The sequence below is a fragment of the Meles meles genome, chromosome 1, assembly GCF_922984935.1.
Source record: "Meles meles chromosome 1, mMelMel3.1 paternal haplotype, whole genome shotgun sequence".
Lineage (NCBI taxonomy): Eukaryota > Metazoa > Chordata > Mammalia > Carnivora > Mustelidae > Meles > Meles meles.
In genome coordinates, this window is record NC_060066.1 from 151,941,864 (window position 1) to 151,959,736 (window position 17,873).

A 17,873-nucleotide genomic window follows, 5' to 3' on the forward strand; every position below is an offset into this window, starting at 1 on the left:
TGCATGAACTTGTGACATTTCAGGTGTAAGATACTCTGATAGTGTGCTTTCTTGTCTTTATAAGGGAAAACCCGAAATTTGACTACCTAACATTAAATACAATCACAAAATACAATAGCAAAAGAAACAAAATGGAAAGGGACACAAGAGACCAGGAAAAACAATAGCATTAAAAAATGGCAAGGTTAATGCCACTTCTTCATAAAAGTATTCATAACGGTATTCAAATTCATATGGATAACAAAGCTATGAGCAGAATATTTACATCAGAGTACATAAGATAGTTTACAAACACAAGGAAACACATCAGATCTTGAGAGCAGTCAAGGAACTAGGAGTACAACCACCTTGAGGTAACATTTTATAGCAAGGAATTTAGAAAGGAAAAAAACAGTATAATTTGGTGTTAGGTTGTATTTTTATGGCGCTGTGAGTGTATACTTTGGAAAGCAGTATTATTGATAGGCACTAACATTTTTGTACATTTTGACTTAAGATTCATGTTCTAGGAAGTTATATAAAGAATATAATTCAACAAATGTAAAAGGCCACATGCACAAAGGTATGCTTTACAATATTATTTTTATGGTAAAACTTGGAAACTTTGTATTGTCCAATGGAGGGGTAATTACTTTGTCTGAGGCCAATTTGAAGTTACCATTCGATTTTAAAATTATGAAGATGGCGAAGTAGCATAGACATGTTTTTGTCATGCTAGAGAGAAATGATTCAAAACTGAATGCTTATAATGAACATAATGGAAATACACATGATCTTATCAAATCCTCAGATTCTTTTTGAAGTAAATTTTGTTCCATAATTACAGAAGAAACAAAAATTTAAACAATTTCTCCATGTTCAAGCTTTTCAGAACAGCCCCGTTAATTGCAGCAACCACTCATTTTTCCATTTAATCCAATCAATCATCTTTTTGTGCCCGAAGGCTTGCACTTCCCGCACCATCTCTCTTCACACACAGCTTCACATATTCAAAGAATTGGCAGCGCTATGCAGAATAGTAAATACCTTTTTAAAGTTTACGGGATCACAGGTTTTTCTCCCTCACCTTTCAAACAACTTTTTAAACGTTGTATCTATTTTACAATACAAAAACTGGAAATGCAGCTAAAGATAAAGGATGAAAGTCTTTCCACTGCCCTGCCCCAGCCACCGGGGGAAATTCAACTCTGTGCTAGGGCTGTTTACTAACGGCGGCCGAAGGGCGGACCTCAAGGAGGTGGGGCTAGCGTCGCAAAAAAAAAAAAAAAAAAAAAAAAAAGCCACGCAAAAAGCCGCCGTGCTGCTTTACGGCACTCGCTCCGCCCCTGCAGGTGCGGGAAGCTGAAGCCGGGAATCATGGTGGCCTCCTGTTTTCTCAGCAGGGGTTTGACTGCCCTGGCAGGGTTGTTGCTTTTCTCCTTCGGCAGCTTGGCCGCTAGTCAGATCGAGGTAGGAGTCAGGCCCTCCGAGCGACAGGGTCCTGGGAGGTCAGCTCTATGGTGGCTGTGAGCGCACCAGCTGATACCCGATTCCCATCAGCGTCTTACTAAGGCTGACTGGGATGTGTGTGGGAAGGGTGTCATCGGGAATGGGTTAGGACGCGGTCGACCTGTTTCGCCGTTTTAAAACGACGAATTTAAAGAATCAGATCTCAGGAGACGGGGGAGAACCTGATCCATGACCGAACGAGTGTGCAGTACCTAGAAGTCGATATGTGAGCACAGGAGTGAAGCACCTACTTTTCTACTACTAAACTACACTGCTCCCCTTTGATAGGAGTCATATGGGTACGGTGTTGCATTTTGGAGTCACAAGACGTTCTGGCCTTTATAAAGCTTTTTTACTCTATCTAGTACTCTGATAGTACTTCAGGCCAGTTCTGCAGTCTAGATCTGTTTTCAGGCCTTCCTAACCTCTTGGCTAGGGGGCCGGGATGGTTAGCAAACATTTGCAAATCCATGTCCGAAGTTTCATCTTCTGCCTAGCCAACCTTCTATGGGACTGCTGCTAAGTCAGAAACCGGTTTGTTTTAATAAACTCTTTTTATCCCGCGTGTTGATCATCACTACATTCTGTGTTCTGAACTTTAAAAATTGCTTTCACCTTTCAGTTGCTTAATGTGGGCTTTGCTCATCTCTTGCCTAGACTGTTGCAAGAACTATCGTGTTTCCCCCAGGTTTCCAAAGCCCCTCACTTAAATGCTAGATTAGTCTTCGGAAAATGCAAACCCAGTCAGGTTATTCTTGATTTAATCCTTTCAGTGTTTTCCCATTGCATACAGAGGAAAGTTTATTTAAACATCATAATCTGGTTTCAGCCCACTCTGTGATCTTCTTATTGAAGTCTGTTCTTTGTACCACCTAAGTATCTTTTTTTTTTTTTCTTTTTTTTTTTTTTTACCACCTAAGTATCTTGAGTTTAGACCAATGAGTTCTAAACTTTTTGAATACATATCTTCCAGTTAGAAAAGATGTGCATGCACCCTTTCGCTGTATCCATGAATTGCTGGTAATCTATGTAGTCAATATTTATAAGGTATATTTTTATAAAATACAAATATGAATAGAAGTTTTGTTGTTTTTCTCCTTTAATTTAGTGGATTATCTTGTATATTTCATTTTGATACCATTTTTTTTGTTGTTATGTTGTTTCTGTGCTTTTTCACATTAACCATGATTTTTTAATACTTTTTGTTTCTTCTGTCTTCTTACTAAGATGCAATAAAAGCATAACCTCTGTAGAGTCTTTCCTTATCCCTTGCTTTGCTTATACTCTTGTAATTTGTACACTTAGCTAGTGTAGCATTCTTCTGCTATAATCCATATTTGCTTTGTAGTATCTGTTATTCCTTCATCTTTCACTTAAGAGTCTAGTAGCTCCCTAACTGTTTGGCCTCAAGACTTTTTTCTTTCCAGTCTGTTTTCTAAGCTGCAGCCAGAGTAACTTTTAAAAATGCAAATCAGTCACCCATAAACCTGTCACCCATAAACACCTTATGGTTCCTTAAAGATAGCGAACAGAATCTTCATTATGACCCATGAACAAGGCCCTACTCTTCTCTTTCTTTGACTTCTAGTTGTGCTAATCTTTTAGTTTCTCAAAGCTCCTTTTTGCCTTAGGGAGGGTGTTCCTTCTGTCTGGAATTATCTTCCCTCTTCTCTTCATCTTTTGAATACTAAGTAAAGGTCACTTCTCTAGGGAAGACTTCACTGATGCCTTCCCACTTCCCACAGCCACAGTCAGGTCAGGTCAGGTCTATCTGGGAGTCTATTGTACTCTTTCATGATACTGTGTATCTTATCTCTATAGAATTTGTAGTTTGCTCTCATCTGCTTAATGTGTGTCTATCAAGGGGATAAAATCCTCTTTGGAGGCAAGTACTATGACTATTTTTGCCCTTCATTGTGTTCTCTTCACTCAGGACAATGGCTGGCACATGGCACCCAATGAATGTGATGAATGAATTAATGTTACATTGCAGTGTAACATGTTTGCATGCTTCTTTATTGAACTGTGGCGTTCTTCAGATAAAGCAGCATAATTTTTGTAGCACTGTACAGTACATGTAACTGGCACATAATAGGTGCTCCATTCATTATATGTAGAATGAATAAGTAACTTTGCAGTGCCTGTATTGTCTAAATAAAAAACAAAAAAATAAATCACAGAAGAATTTTGTCATATCAAATTTTTCACTGAAGTCTTAATGATGTAAGAATTTTCAGCTAGACAGGATACTTGAGATTATTGGGTCAGATCTTACTTTCAAGTCTAACAAGCTAAGTGACTTATCCCAGTCTCAGAGCTATGTGTGGGATAGGATTTGGGCTAAAGCCCAAATCTTCAAATTTTTAAACTAATGCTTTATCCACCATAGCACACTGTTTTCTTTTGCGTCTAGACAGCTGTTGAGAAAGGTTAAAAAATACATATATATGTATTTGAGGGAATTTTTTGTTTTATTCTCCTTAAAATTTTCTTGCCATCTGAAAATTAAAACAGCTAACATTTGTTATGCAATTACTGTGTTCCAGTCACCATTTGTACCTTGTGTGTATCAGGTAATATATTACTATTTTATAGATGGAGAAATGGAGGCATAAGAGAAGCTTTCCTAAGCTTTTACAGCTAGTATATAGTAGGGTCCAGATTTGAATCCAGGCAGTATGACTCCTCTCATAATTAATACTGTTTGGTAGCAGATCTGGGGCCACTAAGGTTTATATTCACTGTAATTTTAATGTATAATAAATATATTCATTAGGTGTTGATATTATTGGATGTTACAATGGCAGATATGGTTCAGACTTTAACAGATTAGGGAAATGGTACATGGAGGCATGCTAGAGAATGTGCTCAATCAAATATATTGCTGTGTTCAAATAAAGTTACTGGAAGCATCCAGCACAGAGTAGGAAGTAGTGAATGAGACTTCAATAAGAAGAGTATTAATTGTTATGTGTAGAATCAGGGCATGAAAGTAAGTCAGTTGTTCACAATTTGAAGACTGAATGGAAAACTAGAAGCATATGAGGAAGAGCTGGTTGTGTTTGAGATAAACTGTTTAAAAACAAGCAGCCCTCCTCCATGTCCCCCAACAAAATTAAAACATTTGTCCTTTATGAGATCAAATACTAGAACCTTTATAAATTTGCATAATGATAACTTACTGTCATTTTAACTAAAGACTCCATGAATCTTAACTGTTCTTCATTCAGTCTTTATTCTCAGAAACGTGGCTTTTCTAATGTTTTTGATATTATTTGCCTTGTAGGATCAAGCAGAACAGTTCTTTAGAAGTGGCCATACAAACAACTGGGCTGTTTTGGTAAGTATGTTTTGTTGTTGTTGTTGTTGTTTTAAAGATTTTATTTATTTATTTGACAAAGAGAGAGAGAGAGAGCACATAAGCAGGGGGAGTGGCGGAGGGAGAAGCAGGCTTCCTGCCAAGCAGGGAGCCTGAAGTGGGGCTCAATCCCAGGACCCTGGGATCATGACCTGAGCCTAAGGCAGTTGCTTAACAACTGAGTCACCCAGGTGCCCTAGGAAGTATGTTTGATAAGGTATATGTTGCTGTTCACATTAGTTACGTTTCTGAGAAATTTTATGTCAATCAAATTTTTTAAAAAATTGTTTTCTCGTATCTTATAAGAAATTCCTAAATTTGAATTGGCTACATTTTAAATTGACTGTATCAACTAATATTCTAGGGTTTCAGTGTATTGTCAAGTGGTGATATGTAAATAAATATAAGAATATATTAGGGATGCTATTGTTAAAAGAAGCATCTTATAAAATGTACAATTATTTTAATGATGAAATTAGTAATTGTATTTCTCATCTATAATATTAGTTTGTAGATAATCTCTATTTACGGTATTAAAAATTTTTTTTTTCTGCCCACAAAAATAAATGATCATCATAGAAAATCAAATTATATAGAAAAGTTTAGGAGGGGACAGATTAATTTTATATTAGATGACTTGACTGTCACCTCAGTTTAAAAGAAAAAGAAAGAGAAAATATCTTCAAGTCCCACACATGCCAGAATTCACATTTTGATTCTTCTGGCCTTTGTCTTCATATACAGGCCTAAAGATAAATGATTTTATGTAATGAGGGTCATCTTATACCTGTTATTTTGCATTCCCTTAGCAGTATATCTTGGAGATCTTCCCCTGTCAATAAGGAGATGCATAATCATTTCCAAAGTCTTTATTATTTTGTATTTTATGAATGTACCATAATCTCTAGTTCATGGGCATTTAGATTCTAAACTTTTTGTTTTAAACAAAGCTGTGTTGGACAGCCGTAAAAATATACCTTTGTGAACTTGACTGATTATCTCTTTAGGATGGATTCCTAAGCTATAAGGCTGGGAAGTTATGGAGCATAACTGCTCTCTAGAAATGCTATACCTCTTTTCTAATTGCAAAACAACTGTGTATTAGTAACCTTTGCCATTTCTTTTTAACTGCTGGGTAACAAATTAAATTTTGTTTTAATTTGAACTGTTTTGATTTTTAGTAAGGTTTGCTTATTGGCCAGTTTTTTCCTTCTGCCTTTTTTTTTTCTTGGCATAAATTACCATCTTAATTTATCTGGATTTATAAATTTGTATTTTTAATTTCCTTAATAGAATACACATCATCAGTTTTTTTTCCCCTGCACTTGGAAAGTATTTGGATAATAGTTTCACTGCTGAGGATTTATTTAATGACATTTATTACATGATTAGAAGAGATAATAAATTTGACTTCATGAAAAAATTGTAGAAAAGGGTTGACTGGAAGAAAGAATGAGGAAATGAGTCAGGAAAGGAAGCAAATTTTTGTGAAAAAGGAAGGGGCCTCATGGGTCATTTTGTTGTTCTTCCACAAAGAAAACCTATATGTTACCCTTCAAAAGAGATTTTATGAAGGAATCGAACAAAAGCTGCTCAAGATAAGGAGATAGGTTTTTGGTGACCAGTTAAAAGAGACGGAAACTTAATCAGGAGACAGGCCATGATCCAGCAATTTTGGAGGATAACTTGCTCTTCAGAAACTAGGGGCTCTTCAATGACTAGTCTCTCTATGGGAATTCTTTTTTTTTTTTTCAATATTTTATTTATTTGACAGAGAGAAATCACAACTAGGCAGAGAGGCAGGCAGAGAGAGAGGAGGAAGCAGGCTCCCTGCGGAGCAGAGAGCCCGATGTGGGGCTCGATCCCAGGACCCTGGGATCATGACCCGAGCCGAAGGCAGAGGCTTTAACCCACTGAGCCACCCAGGTGCCCCCTCTCTATGGGAATTCTTAAGAAAGGGAGTAAATGCCCATGTTCAGACAACTAATTGCCAAAGGGCTCATCCTTTAGAATAAGAGCCTTTTAGCTTACATTGCACACACATGAAGCATTCCTTGTTTGGGAAAGCTCTAACTGAGCCCCTCTTCAGCCTCAGTAACTTGTGTCTCAGATGAGAAATGAAATGAGGATGAAAAAGAATTATTACTGAGCATTTCACAACAACTGCAGTTTTGTATTGTGTGCAATATTTTACACATTAACTCAGACTTCGTAAAGTGAGACTTTAGTGAATTGTGCTTTCTAAAATGGAAAATCTTGAAATTTGACCAGGGCCAAGTTGAAAGTACTAAACATGCATTTTTTTTCAATGTTATGTAATTCAGATTTTAAAAATATATGTTTCTCTACCAGTTTGAATTACTTTGTCGTGACTAAATGATCAGAGGTAAATGGAATTCCCCTTTGCCATTGTACTGTGACTGAGAAACTTTCGCCGCCAGAGGGAGATAGAAGGAAAATTGGATTCCCTTTTTAGTTTCAAGATCTGCTTTGAGTAAATCATTTTTGCTCCTGTTTAATAAAAAAAAGTTATAATGATAACCCTTACTTATGGTTTAAAAGAAGTACAGTGAGTAGGGGTATGAACTGAAAAATCCCTGTACCCTTCTTTGATTCCCATTTTTATTCTCTATGATCACTTATTATTTTCTTGTGCATCCTTTCAGAAATTTCCAATGCAGGGGCGCCTGGGTGGCTCAGTGGATTAGGCCACTGCCTTCGGCTCAGGTCATGATCTCAGGGTCCTGGGATCGAGCCCCGCATCGGGCTCTCTGCTCCGCAGGGAGCCTGCTTCCTCCCTCTCTCTTCCTCCCTCTCTCTGCCTGCCTCTCTGCCTACTTGTGATCTCTCTCTCTGTCAAATGAATAAATAAAATCTTTAAAAAAAAAAAAAAAAAGAGAAATTTCCAATGCATATAATTACATTTGTATCTATCCCTCTCTCCTTTTAAAAAGACTAATGGATCATATCACAAGCTGTCTTACTACTGGCTTTTTTTTTTAAATTTCATTTTGAGAATATGAATAATTTATATTAAGTTGTTTTTTCTTGGTCCCTACTCTTTTGCCCCCTTCATTTCATGTTCAGTAAATTGCTGGTTAAAAGGCAGGCAGTTTTCTTAGGTTTATGCTGAAATACTATAATAGCAAGAAAAGCCTTTTGGGTGTGGTAAATTGCACTGAATATACTGGTTTTTGTTATGATTAATTCAGATAGAAATTAAACTGGTTCTGCTCAAGTTATGGAATTTGTAGATTTCTAGCTTTTTGATTTCAATTTTTGCTAGTACAGGCAATGTTATAATGAAAATTCTTGATTACATATTTTTGTGTACTTATATAAGATAAATCAAAAGATAAATATATATTCAAACTTGATATATCTTGCAAATTACCCCTTTAGAAGGTTTGTATTAGTTTACATTCCCAACAGCATGATATGAGTTATTTATTTCCACACACAATTGTCAATACTATGAATTGTCATGGACTTTTAAATATTCATCAAATTCAATTTGTGTTTTTTAAATTATGGTAAAACTTGACCATATTTAAGAGCTTATTGTCCATTTTGAATACCTTTATTATGAAATGGTTGGTCTCATCCTTTTCCTATTTTTGAAAATTGGGTGGTTCCTTTTTTTTTTTAATTGAGTTACAATTATTTCAAGTTTTTTTTTATTTCATTTAGGACTTTGTGATTTTTTGACACATGGAATTTTACATTTCAATGTAGTAAAAAATTATAGTCTTTTCCTTATTGGATTCCAGGTTGAAAATTCATTTTAATAAAAATATCTTATAGTTCCTTTCCATTTGCAGGGGCAGGAACATTTATGATTCTCAAAGCTGTCATTATACCCATGACCAGCAGAGGCATGTGATAGGAGTCTGAGAGGGTGCTGGGGGGTGCGGGTAGGTATACTTTTTAGAATGGATTTCCCATAGGGATGATTTTTTGAGGCATAGCGTTAGATTTGCCTAATACCTTTGTTATCATTTTTAGGAATCAGTTTGTTGTTGTTTTTTTAAATGTAAAACTTTTTTGGATTGTTTCTAGTTTTCTATTTGGTTCAACAGCTTATTTACAATATATTCTCTTATGTGCATGTAAAAGTGCTTTGTATGTTAATCTGTCTATCTAGCATTTTTCATAACTGGAATTAGGAAGCAGTCCAGAGTGAAAGGAATATTATATAACCCAATATAGTTAATTTTCTATTCTGTGAAGAGATTATGAGCATTGCCTTTGATTTTAAAGAATTTAATCTTTTAGACTTAGGAACATTATAGAATCACATAAATTGAGAGTAACTAAGTTGGTTCAGTATTTGATTAAATTCCCCAAAGAGCTGGTTTCTCTTAAGCTGATGATCTTTTTATTTAATAGCAGTTATGAAAGACCTCTTTCTAGAGAGCTTGGTTTTATTGACAGTTCTTTATATGCTTTCCTGTTTGTAAGCCTATATTATGATGTACTCTTTTTTTAAGGCATCTCTAAATCCTACTTCACGAGAGATAACTCTATAACTTGGTGGCTTATTTTGATTCATAACAATAATATATTTGTTTTAATACTTTAGGTATGTACATCCCGGTTCTGGTTTAATTATCGACATGTTGCAAATACTCTCTCTGTTTACAGAAGTGTCAAGAGGCTAGGTATTCCTGACAGGTAAGAATTCTTAATAAAGCTTAACTCTGAACTTCAGTGAAAATGACCCTTAGACAATTGTTATTTTTGCATTTTCGTTGCTATGGAAGAGTTGAAGAAGCCTTATTTGAAGGGTTTTTTATTGTTGTTAACACATACCATCATGTATAAAGTAGCTGTTACTTAAGACCATGATGGCAAATTATATAAAATTATATAAAACAACAGTCAATACCTTATAAGTAAAAAGATTTGATAAAGTATAATTGTTTAGTGTCATTTAATTATTAAATGCTTTAGTCTGGGTTTTTAATTGTGGGCAATTTTGACTGATTCAAGTAGAAAAGTAATTTATTGAAAGCATATTGATTAGCTCTCCATATTGCTGGGAAGGGTATATGTAGCCAGGAACATGTTAGACTAGGTAGCAAGAAAGACATCTGGAAATCATGGCATAAAATCACCCAGTGACAATAATGCTGCCACATGTTGCTGGCTAGACTCTGTTACTGCATAGCTGCTACCATTATCTTGGGAAACTTAATGTTGCTGCTGCTGCCTGCTGCCAAAATCCAGCCTTTGCTGGCCCAGGTTCTTACTGTCTCTAGCTCTTAATTTAGAGTCCTTGGTGGAAATGTCGTATTGGCAGAGCATAGATTAAAGTGCCTATGTTCATGCTGAAAGGGTGACAGGAAGAATGACTATGGCATTTTTAGCTTCTATAAATGGGGGTGGTTTCTGCCGTCTATGAAGACTCGTAAAATGGGATATTTCCTAATTACACGAGGGAGTTCAGGTACTAGGCAAAAAATCCCCACGTCTCCAGCCAGATACATGTTCTCCACATTTGGTTTGTCAGATATGATAGAGCTGTTTTTGCAACTACCAACATAGTTATAGAAGAAGCTGCACTCAATTCAGTTACTTAGGTTTGATTTATTTAGTTCTGTGCTCCTCTCCTCCTTTGAGGCAGAGCGGAAAGAGCTTTGCAACCAGATCTGAGTTTGAAACCTGGGTTAGTGGTGATTTCATCATGCTAAGCCCGTTTCCTTGGCTGTTATGTGGTCATAATAGTACCCTCTTTGCAGGATTCAGATCCTTGCAATAGAAAGCAAGTAGAGATATGTGTAATGTGCTGCAGGAGCAGAAAGAAAGCAGTGAATGACGCAGAAAACAAAGATATATTACATTCTATGTAAATAGATCATTTTAGCCTGAGAAGCTGACAGAACTCTAATTTAATTCCTGGATTTCATCTGGAAATTAAGGCAACTTGATAATATTACCATTTTAAAAAGTATATTAAATTAAGTCTGAGAAAGAATGGTTTGCTATATCAAGTTTACAGGTATTATTCTTGTAATTAGCCAATTATTATAATTTGTCATTTGGTTCTCCTCTAATAGGGCTATGTGGTTAGTCCTTTGGCTTTTAACTGCCGTTGCTTCTGTACCCTATGTGTTCCTCCAGGGACTTACTCTGCATAATTTGGCAATAGTTTTCACTTTAGTAAGTAAATCTTTGTTGGGTCTATAGGTTATTATGATATGTTTAAACGGTCTAAGTAAGATTTAGAGGAACTTTTAAAAAATAGAATATAACCATAGGATATATTTTATATATTATAATTGATAGGTTTGCCCCTAGGTTCTGAAGAATGTTCTTTAAAAACTTATTCCTGGGGGCGCCTGGGTGGCTCAGTGGGTTAAGCCTCTGCCTTTGGCTCAGGTCATGATCTCAGGGTCCTGGGATCGAGTCCCACATCCGGCTCTCTGCTCTGCAGGGAGCCTGCTTCCTCCTCTCTCTCTCTGCCTGCCTCTCTGCCTACTTGTGATCTCTGTCTGTCATAAAATCTTAAAAAAAAAAAAAAACTTATTCCTGGGGGTACCTGGGTGGCTCAGCAGGTTAAAGCCTCTGCCTTCGGCTCAGGTCATGATCTCAAGGTCCTGGGATAGAGCCCCGCATCGGGCTCTCTGCTCAGCAGGGAGCCTGCTTCCTCCTCTCTCTCTGCCTGCCTCTCTGCCTACTTGTGATCTCTGTCTGTCAAATAAATAAATAAAATCTTTAAAAAAAAAAAACACAACTTACTCCTGTTTCACATGATTGCCTGTCTACCTCTCTGTTTATGACGTCTTTTTGGGGGAATGAATTGGGGATTTAAAGCCATCTTTTTTTTATGAGCAGAGATCAATATACAAGATTCAATTTGGCTTTTAGCCTGTTTATGGTGAATATTCCTTTTATTGGTGACTTATTTTACTTTACTCCTTCCTGGAATTAAGTATAAAGATATCTCTAACTAAATTCCTAGGAAGTAACAAATTATTATAAAATAAGAGTTTGGAAACTTAAAATCATTAAGAACAATTTTTAGTTTTAAAGACTGAATTTCAAAATACAGTTTGAATTTATTTTTATATATTATGGAACATTTTTAAGTTAAAAAATAGTACAACTTTTGTTTATATTCTAGTTATGTATGCTGAGAGAAATGATTGTTACATTTAATAAAAATGATGAGTAGAGCTCTGTTTTGTTTTTATTTTTTAATTTGCTTGTTTTTCAAGGGAGCATTTTACCTTTGTCTTGAGATGCAAGGACTTGCATTTAATTTTCCCATATACTTGGTAAGAAATGAGTTCATGTCACAAATCATTTGTTGAAGTACATGACACAAATGACTGCCTTTTATTTTGGAAGTTCACATCAATTACATAGGTCCTGTTTGAAATGTCACTACTCTTGTTCTGATTTCTCTCTGATCTTCTGTCTGTATTTCACACATTCTGACCATACTGAGCCATTCTTTGTGCCTGGAATGGTTTGTCTGTATTTCTGGCTCACTTCTACCAAAACCTGGCTGTGATTCCAAATCTCTTGTGGTTAAAAATACAGATTTCTTGGCTCCACCTCTGGTGATTTAAGATTTTAACTCTTAAGCAACGCCTAGACATTACCTCTAGATGTGGTTCTGATGCACAATCAAGTTTAGGAAGCACAGCTTTAATTTATACCTGACCTTCCAAATTTACTTAATACTTCTTAAAAAACGCCTTTCCAGACCCCTTTCTTTGCTTCTGTGGTATCCTGCATATACTCTGGTTATAACATGATTATATGAATTATAGTATGTCTCCCTCATTAGATTATTAAACTCTTTGAAAGGAGTGGATTATATTTTATTTCATTTTGTACTTAGCATCTAGCACCTACATATAGTAGTTTCTCAATAGGCATTGGATAAATAAGTGACTTGGAAATACTTTGTCAGGTAGGCAAAGCAAACACAAGTTTGTTCTTTAAAAATAAAAACACTTGGGTTGCCTGGGTGACTCATTTTGTTAAGTGTCTGCTTTCCACTCATGTCATGATCTCAGGGTTTTGGGATCGAGCCCCACATTGGCTCCCTGCTCAGTGGGGAGACTGCTTCTCCCTTTCCCTCTGCTTCTGTACGTAGCTTATACTCCTCTCTCAAATAAATAAATAAAATCTTTAAAAAAAATAAAAATAAAAACACTTTTCTTTCCTAAATTGTGTTAGTTTTTAGTAAATGTTCATATGGTATAAAAGACTATTAATAAATAGTTTGTCAGGACTTTATATAGTATTTGAAAATGTTGACTCGGGGAAGGGATTTTAGTTGGTTATGGGGGAAATAAAGAGACATATTATTATTGTTTTTATACCTAAGTTCCATGGAGGACAGGTGTTTCATACTTTGCCCATGCTTTCTGTAACCTTACCCACCCTCAGGTACTTTTTAAAAATTTGCCTGGTTTTAATTCTTTTTGTTTTTTTTTTTAGAGATTTTATTGCCTGGTTTTAATTCTTAAAACATTTCACTTTTCCAGGAATTTTTCTGCCCTCAAATAATTCTTTTGAAGTAAATCCCTGTTTTGCTATCTCCAATATGCTTAAAATGCCAAAGATGAGGGAAACAAAAGGCATTAAGCAGAGGTTTGGCCCCAAAATTGGTATGTGAAACAAAAATTGAGCCAAAATTATTCTTTTTTTTTTTTTTTTAAGATTTTACTTATTTATTTGCCAGAGAGATCACAAGTAGGCAGAGAAGCATGCAGAGAGAGAGGGGGAGAAGCAGGTTCCATGCTGAACAGAGAGCCAGACGAAGGGCTGAATTCCAGGACCCTGAGATCATGACCTGAGCCAAAGGCAGAGGCCTAAAACCCTCTGAGCCACCCTGCGCCCTGAGCCAAAATCTTTCTTGAGAGTTTCTCAAATAGCACATAAAATACAATGTAGTATTGTTTTCCATTAAGCCTGACGTTTCCTCTAGTGCTAGAGCAGATTACTGTTTTCTTTTTCTTTGGTGGAGTGCTTGATGAAGTGGTTTGCTTAGGACTAGGTAATATGTTATGTGAAAGTACATCTCCTCCAGAGTAGAATTAGATGCTCATGCTGTAAGAGGCATACAGGGATTGGTACTGACTGAGAGGATATAGAATCATAGTTCCCATCTCCTGTTTACTTTGGAGAATAAATGCATTGGATTTTGGGGTGGGTGAGATCTGACCCCCACTGAGTGCGTTAAGATTAACTTTATGGAGTTAAATGTGTACATAATTTTTCTTAAACTATGATTTAGCTGTACTACAAGTTGGGTGGATGTGAGTTTTTGTTATGATCCTGTTTGATAAACTATTTCTACAGTTAAACCTAACAGCAGCTTTTCTGACTCCATTTTTCCTCCTTACTCTATATTTTAATCATTATGTAAGATTAATATTCCTATTTTAAACCTTTTTCTTCATCTCCCCTTATTCATAAACTCTTAGTTTATGCAAATAAAGTTCAAGTCCTCTATGCCAGTATGCAGTCTGGTTCCAGATCTGACATTCTGATAATTTAATTTCAATCCCTATGCTCTAGCCACTTCCTTCTTGTAAATTCCTCTTTTGGCCTCTGTCATTACGTTACACTGGTCATTCCACCTATAGCTCCTTTCTTCCTCCCTCTTTCTAGTTTTCCTATGCCCAGATTCAATTTATACACTCCCTAGAGCTTTCTTGGTCCTTGCACAAATATTTTATTTATACTTTTGTCATGCGACTTTTTTTGTATGTACTGATCTTATTTCTTCGATGCTGGTTCTCATACTATGTTTGTAATCCTCACAGTACTTTCTTTAGTATATTGTACAGAGTTGAATGAATGAATGAATGAATAGTTTGCTGAAAACTACTAGCCAAGTAGAACCTGATCGGTCTAGGCTAGACAGGAAATTTTTATAAATACTGTTTATTTATATTCCCTTTATTTATTTTTATTTTTTTAAGTTTTTTTTTTTTAATTTTTTTTAAGTAATCTCTATACCCAACGTGAGGCTTGAGCTCACAACTCCAAGATCAAGGGTTGCACACTACTGACTGAGCCAGCCTGGTGCCCCTTTTATCTCCTTTAAATGTTATTTCTCAAACTTCATTGAGCTGAAAGTGCTCTGCAGTTAATTTTATAAACTATTCCCTAACTCATACTTTAGGAATCCATTGGTGGGGTGATCTCACCAAGGAACTTTAAATTCATTAATTTCTATCATAATCTATAAAAGTCTTGCTTAAGATAAATAAACTTCAACTTTATTTATTCCCTACCTTTCCACTATTTAAGTTCCCTTGGGCTGGGCTTTTTTTTTGGGGGGGGGGGTCCCGTGTCCCTTTTTACTTCTTTTTAAAATAATAAATACTAGAATTAGAAATGTGAATACTTGTATCTGTAACCTAAGGAAAAAAATCATGGATTGCCTCTTATTGTTGGTTTCAAAGTCCTGTTGGCAGTATAACTTTTGACCATTCCTTTTTAAGCTGCTGTGAATTAGATCTTATACATCAGAGGGCATTTTCTAAAATGGAGCATTAATAAGATATTTCAGGGAATTTTTTTGTACTTATTAAAATAATATGGAGAAGGGGATGGTTTTTATGGTTCTTTGAAAATACTTGTGGTTTTCTCTCTAGTAAGGTCAGACAAAATGGGCTCCTATTTCTGGCTTCCTTCTTCACACTCCTTACAACACATTCACCGTTCACAATAATTCAGATACTATGTCGGGATTGTCTTTTTTTTTTTTTTTAAGATTTTATTTTATTTATTTGACAGACAGAGATCACAAGTAGGCAGAGAGGCAGGCAGAGAGAGAGGAGGAAACAGGCTCCCCACTGAGCAGGGAGCCCTGTCGGGATTTTCTAATGGCTTATTTCATTACTCCTTGAGGCCTTTATGAGAGATTGTTTTTTGTATTACATATTAAAAATAGTTACTCAGTAAAAAAAATTAGGAAAGGAAAAAATATTACAGGTAATTGCAAGTAATAAAAATAGATAAATCACTTATAAAACATGTACAGGGTTAAAGCACAAAAGCAATAAAATCTATCTATAAAAATCAGTCAAGGGATTCACAAAATGAAAGGATGTAAAGTATGGGCTCACATATATAAAATGAGGGGAGAGGAAGTAAAAATTTAGTGCTTTTAGGATGGGTTCAAACTTAAGCAACTATCAACTTAATATAAACTGCTATAGGCATAGGATGTTATTTAAAAACCTAATGGTAATCACAAATCAAGAACCTGTAATAGACATACAAAAAATAAAGAAAGGAATTCAAGAATATCACTAAAGAGGGGCACCTGGGTGGCTCAGTGGATTAAAGCCTCTGCCTTCGGCTCAGGTCATGATCTCAAGGTCCTGGGATTGAGCCCCACAGAGCAGAGAGCCCGCTTCCTCCTCTCTCTCTGCCTGCCTCTCTGCCTAGTTATGATTTCGATTTCTCTCTGTCAGATAAATAAAATATTAAAAAAAAAAAGAATATCACTAAAGAAAGCTATCAAACCATAGGGGAAGAGAGAAAGAGAAGGAAGGAACAGAGAAGAATTACAAAAACAGCCATAAAACAAGGAACAAAATGCCAGTAAGGATATACTTATCAATAATTATTTTTAATGTAAATGGATTAAATGCTCCAATCAAAAGACATAGGGTGACTGGATAAAAAACAAGACCCATTTATGTACTGTCTACAGGTAACATACTTCAGACCTAAAGACACATGCAGATTGAAAGTGATAGGATAGAGAAACATTTATTGTGCAAATGGAAGTGAACAGAAAGCTGGGTAGCAGTACTTCTATTGGAAAAAATAGACTTTAAAACAAAGACTGTAACAAGGGACAAAGAAGGACACTACCTCATGATAAAGGGAACAATTCCACAAGATATAACAATTTTAAGTATTTATGGACACAACATAGGAGCACCAAAATACAGAAGGCGACTATTAACAGAGGTAATGGAAGATATCGATAGTAGTCCAATAATAATAGGGGACCTTAACACCCTACTTACATCAGTGGATAGATCACCCAGACGGAAAACCAACAAGGGAACAGTGGCTTTGAGTGACAAATTGGGCCACATGGATCTAACATACGTTCAGCACATTTCATCCCAAAACATTAGAATACACATTTTTTTCACATGCGCATGAAGCATTCTCCACAATACATCATATATTAGGGCATAGTACAGTCTCAGCAAATTAAAAAAGATAGAAATCATATCATGCATCTTTTCCATCCACAGTGGTTTTATATTCTAGTTTTATAACCAGAAATGAATCACAAAAAGAAGACAAATGGATGGAGGCTAAATAACTTGCTACTTAACAAGGAATGGGCCAACCAAGAAATCAAAAATGAAATTTAAAAAACATGTAGAGACAAATGAAAATGAAAACACAATAGTTCAAAATCTTTAGGATGCTACAAAAGCTGTTCTAAGAGGAAAGTTAGCAGTAATATAGGCCTACATCAACAAACAAGAAAAATCTCAAACAACCTAACATTACACCTAAAGGACCTAGAAAAAGAAGAAACAAATCCCCAAACCAGTAGAAGGAAGAAAATAATAAAGATTAGAGCAGAAATAAATGATGGAGACTAAAAACAAAACAAAACAACAATAGAACAGAAATGAAGCCAGGAGCTGTTATTTTTTTTTTTTTTTTTAAGATTTTATTAGGAGCTGGTTTTTTGAAAAGTTCACAAAATTGATAAATATTTAGCCAGACTCATAAAAAAAGGATTGTGGGTACTCATATAAAATCAGAAGTGAAGGAGGAAAAATAACCAGCATTAGAAGGGTGCCTTGCTCTCTCTGTCATGTGACTCTTGATCTTAGGGTTATGAGTTCAAGCCCCACACTGGGTGTGGAGAGTACTTAAAAAAATTAAAAAAAAATTAACATCACAGAAATACAAAGGATTATAAGAGAATATTATGAAAAGTTATATGGCAACAAATCGGACAACCTAGAAGAAATGGATAAATTCCTAGATGTATGTATCTTCCAAAACTGAA

The 17,873-nt window shown here is 35.6% G+C and overlaps 1 protein-coding gene across 1 annotated transcript in view; it reads left to right on the forward strand.

The window, feature by feature from the left end:
- The first annotated feature begins 1,312 nt into the window (after nucleotides 1-1,312).
- Nucleotides 1,313-17,873, forward strand: part of PIGK (phosphatidylinositol glycan anchor biosynthesis class K) — a 122,840-nt gene continuing 106,279 nt past the window's right edge. The window contains exons 1-3 of the mRNA XM_046010478.1: nucleotides 1,313-1,449; nucleotides 4,775-4,828; nucleotides 9,429-9,520. Of these exons, the coding sequence (XP_045866434.1) occupies nucleotides 1,357-1,449; nucleotides 4,775-4,828; nucleotides 9,429-9,520 (239 nt within the window). The 5' untranslated portion in view covers nucleotides 1,313-1,356. The remainder of the gene's footprint in view (nucleotides 1,450-4,774; nucleotides 4,829-9,428; nucleotides 9,521-17,873) is intronic.